The 14,726-nt window shown below is 28.7% G+C and overlaps 1 protein-coding gene across 1 annotated transcript; it reads left to right on the top strand.

The window, feature by feature from the left end:
• The first annotated feature begins 1,716 nt into the window (after nt 1-1,716).
• Nucleotides 1,717-6,066, top strand: LOC127248276 (fatty acyl-CoA reductase 2, chloroplastic-like). Its single transcript, XM_051270552.1, has 9 exons — nt 1,717-2,103; nt 2,797-2,897; nt 3,007-3,206; nt 4,013-4,113; nt 4,237-4,438; nt 4,803-4,964; nt 5,060-5,141; nt 5,261-5,607; nt 5,702-6,066. Exons 1-9 carry the CDS (start codon nt 1,776-1,778, stop codon nt 5,865-5,867), a joined length of 1,689 nt encoding a protein of 562 aa, XP_051126509.1. The 5' UTR covers nt 1,717-1,775; the 3' UTR covers nt 5,868-6,066.
• The last annotated feature ends 8,660 nt before the right edge of the window (nt 6,067-14,726 follow it).

Raw genomic sequence — 14,726 nt, 5'->3', positions numbered from 1 at the left:
TATTTTTTTTTTCTCACATTTCATTAACTCATTCATATATTTTCCAAAACACTAAACAATATAATATTTTTTCCGTCACAATTGAAAGTACCATATTTACTAATTTTTAATATCTTACTAAAAATATCTATTTATTATTAGAGTAAAAATAATTAAGCAGTGATACTAAAATACTTTTAACTTTTTTATAAATTAAAAGTATATTATTATACATATTCATAAATTACAAAAAGTACAAAGTTTGTTTACTTTTGTAAGATGTAATTATATATATTCATGAGTGATAATATTAATAGATTATATAATTGTAAAATTAATTAATTTAATGTATAATTAAATAAAAGTTAACATAAACTTTTAATAGAAAGATTACGACGAACTTTAATTAATCTTGGACTTTAAGCAACTAATAATCACTAAACACACATGGGCAAAAAGTGTATAATTTTTCTGGCTAATTAACTGATCACCTCATTGCCTATTTGGCCTATGAAAGCTGTGAAGAGAAAATCATTAACGTGGCTGTAAATTCGGTGCATGTTTTTAATTCATTTTTGCCGCTCCCACTTTTTCATTTTTGTCTGTTCACTTGTAAACTTTAATTTTATTTTAAAATTTTTAATTTATATATATATTTTTAAAAATTTTAATTAAACTAATTAGTTATTTTAATTTTAATCTAAAATTATTTTTATTACTAATACATTGTTAATTATTCACTAATTATAACCTCAAATTCCCATGTCTATGGATGGATTAATTATTTAGTGAGGGAGTAATTATTTAGTGATATATACTTTATATATCACTAAATATTGTGAACTATGAATTAAGTGAATGGTCGGTTTTTTATTTGAACAGGTAGTTTTTTTTTTTTTTTAACATAATATTTTATAAATTAGACGAGTGATACCATGTGAATCATATTTAACATATGACTGTTTTCTCTCTCTTTTTTTTTTTTTTCTTTTTTTATAACTTAGAAAATATTATTTCAAATGTTATTTAAATAAAAAATTCAAATCTAATCTTTTCAAACAAATCCCTATGAAATACACCCTAACCATAAAAAAAAATTGTATTTCTTCCTATAATATATTTATAATTAAAAAGATTATATATTGTTATAAATTAGAATAATAAAATAGAAGGTAAAGAAGAGTAATAGAAATTAATTATAGGGCAAATCCACATAATTAGATTAAAAATAATACTTTTTACAATTTCTTTTTAAGGGGAGGGGTCATCTGCCCAAAGCTCCTATTTTCATAAGAACACTACTTCATGCAATTTCTAAGTGATTATCATATTAATATTAAAATATTTTTAATTTTCACATAAATTATAAACGTATTACTATTATTATTATTTCCTAGATTACAAAGAACAACTTTATCCAATTTTTCTTAGTATTTCCTAGATTACAAAGAACAACTTTATCCATTTTTTCTTACATATTTTCGGTCATTGACAACGGGGTTTTTCTATTCGATTCGATTTGTGTCGGGGCCCCTGCATTAACTCAGTAATCTGAATGAAGCATCGAGCTAATGTTTTTTAACATGTGATTTTAGGCATCACCCAACCACCCTATTATTCATTCCAATTTATTTCATGTGTTGAAATATCGAAAAGTCCGATGTTATTTTCACTACTTTCCCTTCCTATAAATACACTTTTAAATCCTTCACTTAACTACACAAAAAACCCTTTCTCTCAAAGCACAAAAACCTTCACTAATCTCCATTAATTCCAAGCAAAAAAAAGAAAAAAAAATGTCCCTAACTCAGACATCATTCTTCTGCTCTTCAACAAACATTTCTTTGCCAAAATTAAGCCCACAAACAAATATCTCAGTTTCCCTTAACATTCATGACCAGAATCTGAAATATTCACAAAGGAAAGAGAGTGGGAAAGCTGATGTCCTTTACAATGGCTACTCCTACTTCACTTCTCCTTGTCATCCTCTTGAATTGGAGCTCCCTAAATATAATCAATTCGATTTCGATGTTGGCGAGGATTATAATGAAGGGATAGGCATTGTTAAATTCTTCGCCGGAAAGAACATTTTCCTCACCGGCGCAACTGGTCTACTTGGAAAAGGTATCGTCGAACTCTACATACTATTTCCGATAGAGGATCCTACTATCACTTTGGTGACGTACCATGTTTTTCGGCCATTTGAGGTTGTTTAGGACTTCAAATTGTCGTCTTCGTCGTTGTTGTTGTTTTTTCCCTCACTTTCTAGGCTTTTTTAATGTTCAATTATTTTTATTTTCGGATTATATATTTGGTGCTTGTTTTGTTTGAACTTTAGGGTTTACGACTTTAATTTTAAATATTAAATATGTCTACAAAAATTATATCCATATGAACTGAACACAAATATGGATCATTGTGACATAAAGTATGATATATTATGAATTCATGGGTTAGTTAATGAAGTGAAGAAATTTTTCGATAAATTTAGTGTGTAAATTGTTATGGGATTTTTGTATTGCTATAAATGAAAATTCTATAATTTTTGTTGAGAAAAAAGAAAAATTGTTGAATATTGTCCCACATCCAAAAAAAATTATTGGAGCTCAAGGGCTACTTTACTTAGTACTAATTAATTTTAAGTTGGAACCTTTCTTAACAAAAAATAATTGGTGAACGAAAGTAGTAGTTTGTTTTTCTGGTCACAAAATTTTCAATATTTGATCGATAATTATTCTCTTGTTATTGCATCGGCATAATCTAATCCTTACAATATTTTTATCAATTAAGCTTACATGACTATGTTTAATATAACAGTGCTTTTGGAGAAGATATTAAGATCAACTGAGGTGGGAAAAATCTATTTATTAATCAAGGCTGAGGATAAAGAGTCTGCATTTGATCGAATCACCAAAGAAGTAAAAGTTTCTATTTACTATCTATCGATATACATTTGTTTTAATTTTCATGAATAATATATATCGTTTCATATATACTAATATAACTTTTTTATTTGATGACATTTAGATAATAGACTCGGACTTGTTCGAAAGACTTCGAGAGATGCAGGGGACTTCCTTGGAAGCATTTGTACAATCGACATTGATACCGGTTGTTGGGAATATCTGTAAACCGAATCTCGGGATGGATCCCGAGTCTTCTAACATGATCAGTAGAGATGTAGATGTGATAATTGGATCAGCAGCTATCGCGACATTGAACGAGAGGTAAGCCTTTTTTTTTTTATCAAGGATTGAAAATTTTATTATCGACTGAAAATTAATTACAAAAAGGAAACTTAGGTATTTATAGAGTCGAAAACATAAAATAGGACCAAAAAAAAATAATTGCAAAATTTTATTAAAAATGTCGAAAAGTAGAACACTGATTTAAAACCTTAAACGATCTTAAATGACCAAAAAATGTCCACGTATTTCGTGGCCAAGTAATGTATTTTAGTTGGTGGTAGGTTTAAAATGAATGTATAAATTTCTTTTAAGTTTGAAACTTAAGAACAATAAAAAAATAATGATATATTTGACTAGTAGATATTTGTTCATAGAGATAGTAGGAACTTTAAAAAATGCTCCAAGCCTGGAAAAACAAAAAGTAAAAGAGACCATTTATTTATTTATATAAATAATATAAAATTAATATAGTTTTATTATTTTTTCATAAAAAATATAGATTTGTTTTATTTTGCTTTTAAATTAATTTTATTTTCTTAAAAAATAATACACTAAAATACAAATTAAAGTCAAATTCAAATAAAAAATTCAAATTTAAATACAAACCAAATAAACTTTAATATATACATTTAATATTACACATATATTAAAATATTTATTTTAAATTTATAAAAAAAAATGTAGTAAAAGAGATATTGATACGGCCTCCAAAATTTTGGGACATTAGGCGTAGGCTCCCTACGCTCATAATTATTTCCATCAAAGTAAAACATATATATAGATTTGTGTGTTTTGGGTTTTGAGGTGAAATATTGGATATGATATTTTGTGTCGGATTGTTTTAGGTACGACTTGTTACTCGATGCGAACGTGATTGCGCCTCAACGACTAATGAGGTTCGCCAAGACATGCAAGAATCTCAAGCTCTTTACACACATTTCAACTGGTATGTACTTGTGACAAGTACATATACATATGTATAAATATGTGTATATATGTGTGCGCACGCGCAAAATTTACCATTTATGATGGTTGAAGTCTAATATATGTTGAACATATTGTAATGTAGCCTTTGTAAATGGAAGAAAAGAAGGAATAATACTCGAAGAGCCGGTGATGATGGGAGAGAATAAACACAAAGACATAAGCGATAACCTTTCTTCGATCCCTCGACTAGATGTATCCGATGAGATACTCATGGCTTTCAAATCGTGTAATGCAACGACAGATTACGACAGAACCAAACATTTGAAAAAACTTGGCCAAGAGAGGTTGGTACCAAACTTTAGTTTTAATTCGACTCTTTTCATTAATTTTGTGGGTTTATGTTATGTCCCTCTGTCCTAATTCAAAGTATAATTTTTACCATTTTCGTCCCGTCCACTCAAAAGTATCACTTTTTACTTTTAGTAAAAATAATAATATAATAATATCAAAATACTCATATAATTTATTTAAATTACAAACATATCATTACACATCAATTACTTTATAAGGGCAAAAATGTCAAAACTTCTTACATTTTTACTAATCAATATTATTACTTGTTACTCTACTACAAAACCTCAAATAACCCATTTGAAAAGGGACGGAGGGAGTATTTGCTAGCAAATTAAATCGATGTAACTTTTGTAGAGCTGACTTATTTGGATGGCACAATACTTATCATATGACTAAAGCTATGGGAGAAATGGTCCTCGATGAAATTCGAGAAGATATACCGTTGCTCATCATTAGGCCAAGCGTCATCGAGAGTGTCTACAAAGATCCATCGCCCGGATGGATACAAGGAAATAGGTGTTTTTTAGCATCCTTTAAGTGATTCTTGGATCAATATCTTTTTCTAATAATCTTGCTTTTCTAACAACATTTTTTTTTCTTCTACATTTTAGGATGTTCGATCCGATGATAATTTCCTATGGAAAAGGGCAGCTTCCAGCCTTCCTTGCAGATCCTCAAGTGGCAATGGATATTGTAAGCATAACAAGAATATCTTAGCATTAAGTTTAGGACATTAGCAAAAGAACCTCTAATTTATTTAATTACTCAATTGATTTTCTTACATCGATATATACACACATATATATGTATAGATCCCCTTGGATATTGTGGCGAATGCAATCATCGCAGCTATGGCGAAGCATGGAGCTATAAATAAGCCACAACTAAATGTGTATCATGTGTCGTCAAGTGCGCTGAATCCCGTGACATATTCAGACTTCTTCGAATATCTCTACGAGCATTTTAGCGCAACACCTTTAGTCGAGGATGTACCTGTTGAAAGAATAAAGCTTTTCGACAATTTCAAAGACTTCTTTGAACACACACAAGAGCAAATATCCCGGCAGAGTGCGCAAAGTATAAGTCAATGCAAAGCAAAGGCTGCCTACGCCAAGCAATTGGGCAAAATGTATGAATTCACCGGATTCTTCCCCGCAACGTATGGTGAAGTTCTCTCAAAATTTTCGAAACTCTTAATGATGCAAAATTTTCGACGTATGAACACCCATTGTGTTTCTTTCTTCTTTTATTAGGTTCCATACCGGCAACACTCAAAAGTTGTTGCAAGAAATGTCCGAAGAGGAGAGACTCGACTTTGAAGTCGACGTAAAGAAAATAGATTGGAGAAACTATTTTCAAGAAATTCACATTCCGGGATTGAGGAAGCATGTCATCAATGGAACAAAAATTTCTAGCTAGAGGTCTTGTATCATTTGTGGTAAAGATTTCATAGTTTTAGAGATTAATGTGGAACAAAAGGATTGTATATTTGGAATAAAAAGTTGAGACCTTCTCAACGTAATCTTTATGTTCCCTAGGTCCCGGACGAAAATACTCATTTACTGTATTAGATTAATATTTTATTGATTAAATAATTTTAATATATTTATCTTTTGTATTTTATTGGTTAGTCCATGAAAATGATAAAAACATATTTTGAATTGGCATGAAAGGGAATATATATATATATATATCTGGGAAAGGAATTAGGTTCTTATTTTTCTATTAAATTTAGTTTTTTTTATTTGAAATGGATCTCATGTTGAATCGGCAGAATTTAAAGCAGGCCTTAATCTTAATCATAATTCTTAATATTAGAGCTATTAATATAAAATAAACAATTAAGATTTAGTTCGGTAAATGCTTAATTAAATTTTAGATAACCACATCATCTGCAAGTTTTTTTTTATTTTAAACTTGTACTTCCCTTCGTTCCATAGGAAGGATTTAATTTTTTATTTTCGTATGTTCCAAAACAAATATACTATTTTCTAATTTAGTACCTGTATTACCAATCTAACATAATAAATATCATTCCAATTTATAATATATTACACAAATGACACCACCTTTATATTACACAATACTAATAAGGATATTTTCGTCTTTTTTATTACAACCCAATATAATATTAATATTAAAAAATTTACATGCAAAAAATAAACATTACTCTTTATATGGGACGAAGGGAGTATAATCTAAAAAAAAAAAAAAAAAAAAAGTTAAACTGTTTTTTTAGTCTCATAACTGAACCCCTTTATCATTTTAGTCCTGTAAGTCGAGTCTGTCGCAAACTAGTCTCATAAGTGAATAATTTTCGCTGTTTTAGTCCTCCGGCGCCGGAGACGCCCGCGTTGCTCGCCGGAGATAACGTGTCCGCCAGGTGTCCCGCCAGGTCAGCGACACCTGGCGGACACGTGGATTTTTTTATTTTTTAAATCGTACCAAATAAAAAAAATTAAAAAAATACAAATAAAATTAAAAATAAATTAAAATTAAGTTTTAAAAAATGAAAAAAAAAATAAAATCCACGTGTCCGCTAGGTCATCGCGGACAGCGATGACCTGGCGGACACGTCACCTCCGGCAAGCCACGCCGGCACTTCCGGCGCCGGAGGACTAAAACAGCGAAAATTTTTCACTTATGGGACTAGTTTGCGTTAGGCTCCACTTACGGGACTAAAATGATAAGGGAGTCCAATTACGGGACTAAAAAAAACAGTTTACCCAAAAAAAAATTATTTTCTAATTATTTCACAAAAAAACACACCGTTAATGTTCCATATATTTGTATTAACCATATAGTGCATAGTAGTTATATATAATCAACCTATGAATTAAAAAATATTCTGAATATAGACAATATATTCACCAACAAACCGTCAGGGGTGCAAACTCAAGTTCCACATTGAAATATTTGAAGAAAATCTAGCACATTTTAAGTCCCACATGAACTTCACTAGTATGAGGCTTTTTGGAGGAAGTTTAAAAACAAATCCGTGCGAGCTCAACCAAAAGCGGAAAATATTATACTAGTGTTGAGTTGGCCAAGTCCCAACAGTGGTATCAGAGCCAGGTTCGTTAGTAAAGTGGATTGAATGATATTGGGCATTGATTGTGGTGGTGGGAAGCCCTCGCCCTCGTTGACTTCATGATTGGAATATGCGGTGTGGCTAAGGAGGCCCGAGGCTATTTGTTGGTTCTTGGTTTGAAGGGAGGATTGTTGGGATGCAAACTCAAGTTCCACATTAGAAGATTTGAAGAAAATCTAACACCTTATAATCCCAAACGAATCCGTATGGATTCAGCCCAAGCGGATAACATTATATTAGTGTTGAGTTGGTCCAGTGCCAACACAAACACTATATATATTCACTTTAAATTAAAAAAATAAAACATGAACAAATATATATATATTATTGTCGTAAGTTAGTATTTTATACCAACGTACTCAACATGTTACATAATTATAATCCACAAATGAATGCATAAATACAAACTTATTAGGATCTTGTAAAATTTTTAGGTAATTGATATAATTTTTTATGATGTAGGACCTTTTGAGTGTTTGCGCTGATCAAATTCTTCACCGAACCTAAAAACATATGAAATAGGCCATCAACAAGGTAAATTACATTAGGTATGCACACGAGATAAATTTACGGGCAAATGTAATAGCTTCCATATTAAACTAGCTAGCAACAAAGTAAGTCACACTAAGCACTCACATACAGGTAATAGTTTTGAAAGTAAATATTTGATCGATATAATATTTCCTTTTTAAAACATTTTTGAAGTAATCAAATATATCAGAATACTCTTAAATTTTATAAAATATTGATTTTTTGTATATTTCCAAAGGCTAATGTCAATATAATTTTACACACTTCCACTAACACATTAAATATTAGAGAAAATTGCAAAAAATATCCTACACTTATACCTTATTATCACTTTTGTCATATATTTATCTCCTTAGCAAAATATATCTCACATGTTTACAAAAGTCACTATTTATGTCATTTGTCCGCGCGTGACATTCATACTACGCGCCCTTACGCACAATCACGCGTGGCCAAATGATAGAAATAACGACTTTTGCAAACAGGTAAGATATATTTAGTCAGCGAGATAAATACATGACAAAAATGATAATGGAGTATACATGTGGGATATTTTTTGCAGTTTTTCCTAAATATTATTATTTGTTGCTCTACTATAAAAATAAAAAATAAATACTTTTAAGTCGGAGTGCAAAGAGTATTATTAAAAAATAGGGTCAAACCATTTTTTTTTTTAAATGTATATTATGTCCAATCCCTAGCTCTCTAAGGTTGACAAGCAACGTGTCCATTCAAATGTTGGCCAATAATTTTATACAAGCTAGAAGGGTTTATTCTTGAAGAATATTCCAATACCCAATAAACATATGGGCCACGTTCTTACACACATTGCATATAAGTCATCGAAACATTATCCACTTAAGTAGTCTTGACTTCTTCGATTTCTATCTGATATTCATTCATTCATCTTTCCCTGCCAATCTTGAATTTATACACAAAAGCTTGTAAATGTGCAGCCATGAATGTGTTTGTTGATGGTCATCTAGTCGTCGCTGCAAGGTAACTTCTGATCGCGCAAATTGGCGTACACGATGGTTAGATGATCATCAACAAACGTCTTCATATCGCACCTTGATTTGATAATATAAATTGGTTGCCATTGCGAATGTCAGAGGCTTTTTTTGGCCTTTGGTTATGTCTTAATTATTTCTGTCTGCATTCGAGCATCATTTTGTGTTTTAAGATGCTTTCGATCCTTTGATGATCTATATATAAAGACATGATACTTAGTGTGTACGATCATTTGAATCAAGAAATATAGGGAAATTGTTATATATATATATATATATTATCTTATATATGTGTCGGGTTATTAATTATATTATGTGATTTTGTAGCTTTATTATAGGTATGATAGTTCACAATTATTTATTTATTTGTATGTTGTTATGACATCTGAGTAATAGACAAAATCACGGATTATTAGAATTATATGATCAAAATATTGCCGCGTGAAATCAAAAGAATATATATGATAATCAAACATATGTATAGGAGTAACTAAAATATTTTTCATCTTTTGTTTTCTAAATTGCAAAACTTATTGTCGGTTATTGTATTGGTTGAATCAAATCAGCATGGTGCTAATTTGATTCAATCGGTACATATTTTTAAAGAAAGTAACACATATTAATATAATATTCTTTTAGTCTCATATTTATCTATCCGTTTACTTTTTGCACGAAGTTTTAGTAATATTAATATTATATTTAGGTGGTAGAAATAAAGGTAAAAAAACTAAAATGTCCTCAAGGTAAAAATGTATTGTAATTTTATATTTATAATATAATTAAGTTTAATGATAATTTTATCATAGTGAAGTATTAAGGTTACTAAAAAAATAAATTGATATTTGTTTTAGTACAGACTAAAATAGAAAGAAAAATAGATAGATAGTTAAGAGACCGATGGAATATATAATATATAACACATTATATAATTATAAATAACTCAAAATATTTTGATATTCATGCAATAAGCAGATTATTCTACACAACACAATATATAGCTCACGCAACAAATACTAATATATAATTTCATATAGCACAGTATATATAACACATAACATATGTTTAATATAGGATATGCTATTTACCATATAATGAAATATTCAAATTAGTGTGTTAACTTGGTTATATGTTATCTGTCATATGCTAAAATACTAATTGCTTCAATTTAGTGTGCTAATGTGCTCAAATCAATACAGTGCTGATATGACTCAATCGACACTTTAACTACCATCATATATATCAATGTATTTCATAAACTGTAGGTATTAAAAATATACTCTTTAATGGTTATAATTTTTTATAAACTCTTGGTCTAGACTACGATGGAGTAGGTCTTGTAAAAACTATGCCTCATTTGACATGGCCCAAATTTTATAAATTTTAAATATAATATTTTTAAGGTATATTAATAAATTTATAATATATATTTAATATTCAATTAGACAACACACCATTTTCGTACAAACTCCAAATCCATATTGCCCGTCTTTTTTTTTTTTAACCCGCAGCTGCTACCGAAAGTGAGCACTAGGTAAAACTCCGGTCGAACTTAATTCCATGCAAATCAGACCCGACGGAAAAGACACACTAAGCAAACCATGTGTGGCAGGTGGACCTGAGGCGTGAACCCATGACTTTACGGTCACAAATCCAACCTCTACACCACTAGTCCATCCCTTACGGAACATATTGCCGTCTTATTCTTTCAATCATTCGTTTTCTCATCATGAATTTAAAGTTTTTTTTATATATATAAATTAAAAAAAATCATAATAAAAAGTTTAAAAATAACTATTTACAGACAGCATAATTTCAAACTAAATTATATTCGGGCTTGAGTTATGGGCCCAGTTTCAAAATCATACTGACCCGGTCTGGCCCAAAAAATCACCTTGGCCCAATTTTGCCATGTAAAACCAACCTTTTTTAAAAAAAATTCTAGGTTGAATATTGATTTTTTTGTGAAAATAATAATATATATATATATTATATTAAAAATTATATTAATAATATTGTAGGTTGGACGAACAAAGCCTATGTTCTTTTGTATCTTTTTCTATTTTCTTAAATCGGTGAGAATATATCATCCCCTTTTTTTATAAAGACTAGGCCATTTAATTTATAATTACCAAAATTGTCGGTACCTTTGTTTACATACACATTTTGATTTTTTTTAAAACTATTTATTATTAATAATATTTTTTTAAAAAAAATATATATAAAATCAAATATATATTGACTAACAAATAGAAAACACCTCTTTCAGGACATGATATTTAGATGGATGAAATATGTGATACATCGTGGCAATAATTGACTTTGACTCGTTTTGGTATTTTGGACAAATTATATGACTTTCGTCTAATTTTTAATTGATTATAATTTAAAGAAAAAAAAACATGAAATCAAAATAATAGGTTTGTAAAGTTTGATCATAGTTGTTAAATATGAAATAAATAAAAATTAATGTAATATTTTAATTATCAATGTAATATAAAAACAAGTATTTCATTTGATTCGATGTTTTATTTTTTATTTTTATTCTGATGACTAATAAGAACTTAATCCAAAGCGTATAAACAAAAGGAGATTTAAATTTTCAGAACGTTTTGAAAACACGATAAAAGTTAAATCTAAGTATTAGTGATATATATAAGTTTATTGTTATTTGAACCATAGATAGAAGCAATTTTCAAGATCGATTTAAAAGGATCCGATTCAATTTAAATTATTGGAGCTAAAGAGTTTTATATATTTTTTTAAATTTTTAAATGCCTAAAAAAATGTTGTCTTAAGATGCCAAAATTTTCTCAATTATCACCCTCCATGTGCATGACTGCATGGCAACATAAACTACAACTACTTTTTGAAATTTTTTGCACTATTTATTTTTAATAATAATTTTTTGTTAAAGAAATATCATATAACTATATTTTTTCTTACAAATCATCACATCGAATATCTAACTTTTTTTACTATTTAAAAAAAATTAAAAATTAAAAACATTCAAAATTTCTATGTACAGAGGGTGTGTGGTTGTGGGTGGATTCGAATTTTAAATAATAAAATTTTGAATTGAAATTGATATTTAATGTGATATAACTATAAGCTGATAGACTATTTTGAGTGAAATTTTATTTCAATAAATATTTATTTAGAAAAATAAAAGAAAAAAAAACCTACAATCAAAGATTTTTTCACAGCTTCATAGTCATTTTAATTAGGATAAACTGTTATTTTGTCCCGTAACGGACCCTTTATCATTTTAGTCCCGTAATTAGAGGCTGTCTTAAAATAGTCCCGTAAATAGAAAAAATTTCAATTTAGTCGTCAATGCCTATGTTGCATTTGCGTGGCAGACTGACGGATGCTAATTTCTATTGAGAATCAGGTCGAAATAAAAATATCAAATAAACAAACCCTTAATTTCTCTATCTTTATGTAATATCCTCGGAATAGGGAAGGTTATGGTGCTGAATTTGGAAAATCACCGTCATGATGTATGTTATAAAATACAGAAATAATACATATTTTTATTACAAATAGCACATGATGTATGTTATAAAGACATGTGCTATTTGTTCATAATTATAACATGTCATGTGCTAAAATCAAGTATTGTATGTGTCGTGTGAGACTATATCATGTGTTGTTAGTCATGTGTTGTATTTGTATTATAATAACGTATAATGTGTACTATCTTGTAGGACACGGTGTGCTATTCAGTATAGTGCTAAATTTTACATTCAACACTGTAGCTGTCACCCCCGGAGTTAGTTCAATACTAGGTCTGCTCCCATGTATGAATGAGCCGATGCTAGATCATTCAAGAATTAATAAATATTAAGTGGATTGAATAGACTATTCATGTCAATAACGTGCGCTCTCATTTTCGAAAATTCTACCGAAAAAATTTTGAAATTAAATGTGCTTGCCCTATAATAATTTGAGAATTGACGACTAAGTTGAAAAAGCCACTCGGGCTCGTGTTGACCGATCTCGACATGCGGGCCGGGTGTCACACTTGAAGCCTGTACCAAACGTACTTTGAGCAATTTATTAAACATCCAATATAATAATAAACATGTGAATATCGAATAATAACCCATGTTTTAATGAACATATTCTACCTACTCCAGTAAACAAATATCCATACATTATTTGTTATCCCAATGGATTTTAATTTTTTAAGAATTCATGTGTAACGACTGTTAGTTATATTTTAATTTATTTAATTACTACTTTAATTTTCCAGTCTGAACAGGATTTAGGACGTCTCTAAGCAAAGATTCCATCTGTAGTATTAGTTAACAATCACAAGAATTATGTGGCTTGAGATCCACTCTAATATATATATATATATATATATTCCCACCGCCGGGTTATTTAGGCCATAATGTTTGGTCACAAAAATTAAGAAATAATAATAATAATAATAATTTAATATATTATTATTTGTTAAAATAGAAGTAATAAAATTATAGGTTAATAAACTTGTTTACTAGCTAAGCTCTTTTTATCAAAAGGTGAGATATTTTGTGCTTAGGAGCAAGGCTCCGTGTTTAATCCCGAATGTTTGTGGGGGTAAAAAAAAAATTACTTACTATAAACGAATTATGTAGTATAAATTAGCAAACAATTGAATAAGCAAATGCGATATAATTATTATTGACGAAATTAAAGAAGGATGCTGTATCTAATATTTTAGCTTGTGTTAAAAATATTATATACAAATTATTGTGTATATATATATATATTAAAAATATGATAACATCGTATTAAACAACTATTTATATCGTTTCCATGTTGTCGACTGCGTAAGTCCTACATTTCATGTTACTTTTTTTTTTAAAAAAAAAAAAAATTATGCACTTTAATCATATTTAAAAATTTTTGGTTTATAATTTTTTTTAATCTTATTTAGATTAATTAGGAAAAATAATGATACAATAACACTAAAATAGTATTATTTTTTACTTAAATTACCAATATACCATTATATATATATATATAATTAAAAAACAAAAATATCAAAAATTATTACACACCTCTACTAATAAATAAAATATTATTATTTTTTAATTTATTATAAAATTTCAAAAGGGTAGAAGGGATGGAGGAATTATTACATTTTTGTAATATGCACTCCGTACTATCAATTTATGTAACATATATATTTTATTTGTTATTTTAATCAGTTTGGTATGGATTAACCTTAATAAATACTCTAACCACCGTCAATATGATTGTTTTATATTGTTATTAAATTATCTTGTCTATAATAATTTCATGGTTTTTTTTTTTTTTTCTATAATGTAAGAATTCGCAACTACTATTATTTGAATGAGTTTTGGGTAAATTCTCAGTCGAACTTAATTATCTACAAATAAAACCTGATAAAATAATATACACTAGACGAATCATATATGACAAGCAAGATTCAAAGATATTATAAATTTGAACTATGGGTAAATTCTCAGTAAAACTTAATTATCTACAAATTAAACCTAATAAAATAATATACACTAGACGAACCATATATGACAAGCAAGATTCAAAGATATTATAAATTTGAACTAGCGATCTGACGGTCACAAATTCAGCCCACATGGACATACGTCTATTTTAATTAAGATATAGAAATAT

The sequence above is a fragment of the Andrographis paniculata genome, unplaced genomic scaffold (assembly GCF_009805555.1).
Source record: "Andrographis paniculata isolate CXL003 unplaced genomic scaffold, ASM980555v1 Contig33END, whole genome shotgun sequence".
Classification (NCBI taxonomy): Eukaryota; Viridiplantae; Streptophyta; class Magnoliopsida; order Lamiales; family Acanthaceae; genus Andrographis; species Andrographis paniculata.
This window is presented reverse-complemented; position numbering and strand designations above follow the sequence as displayed.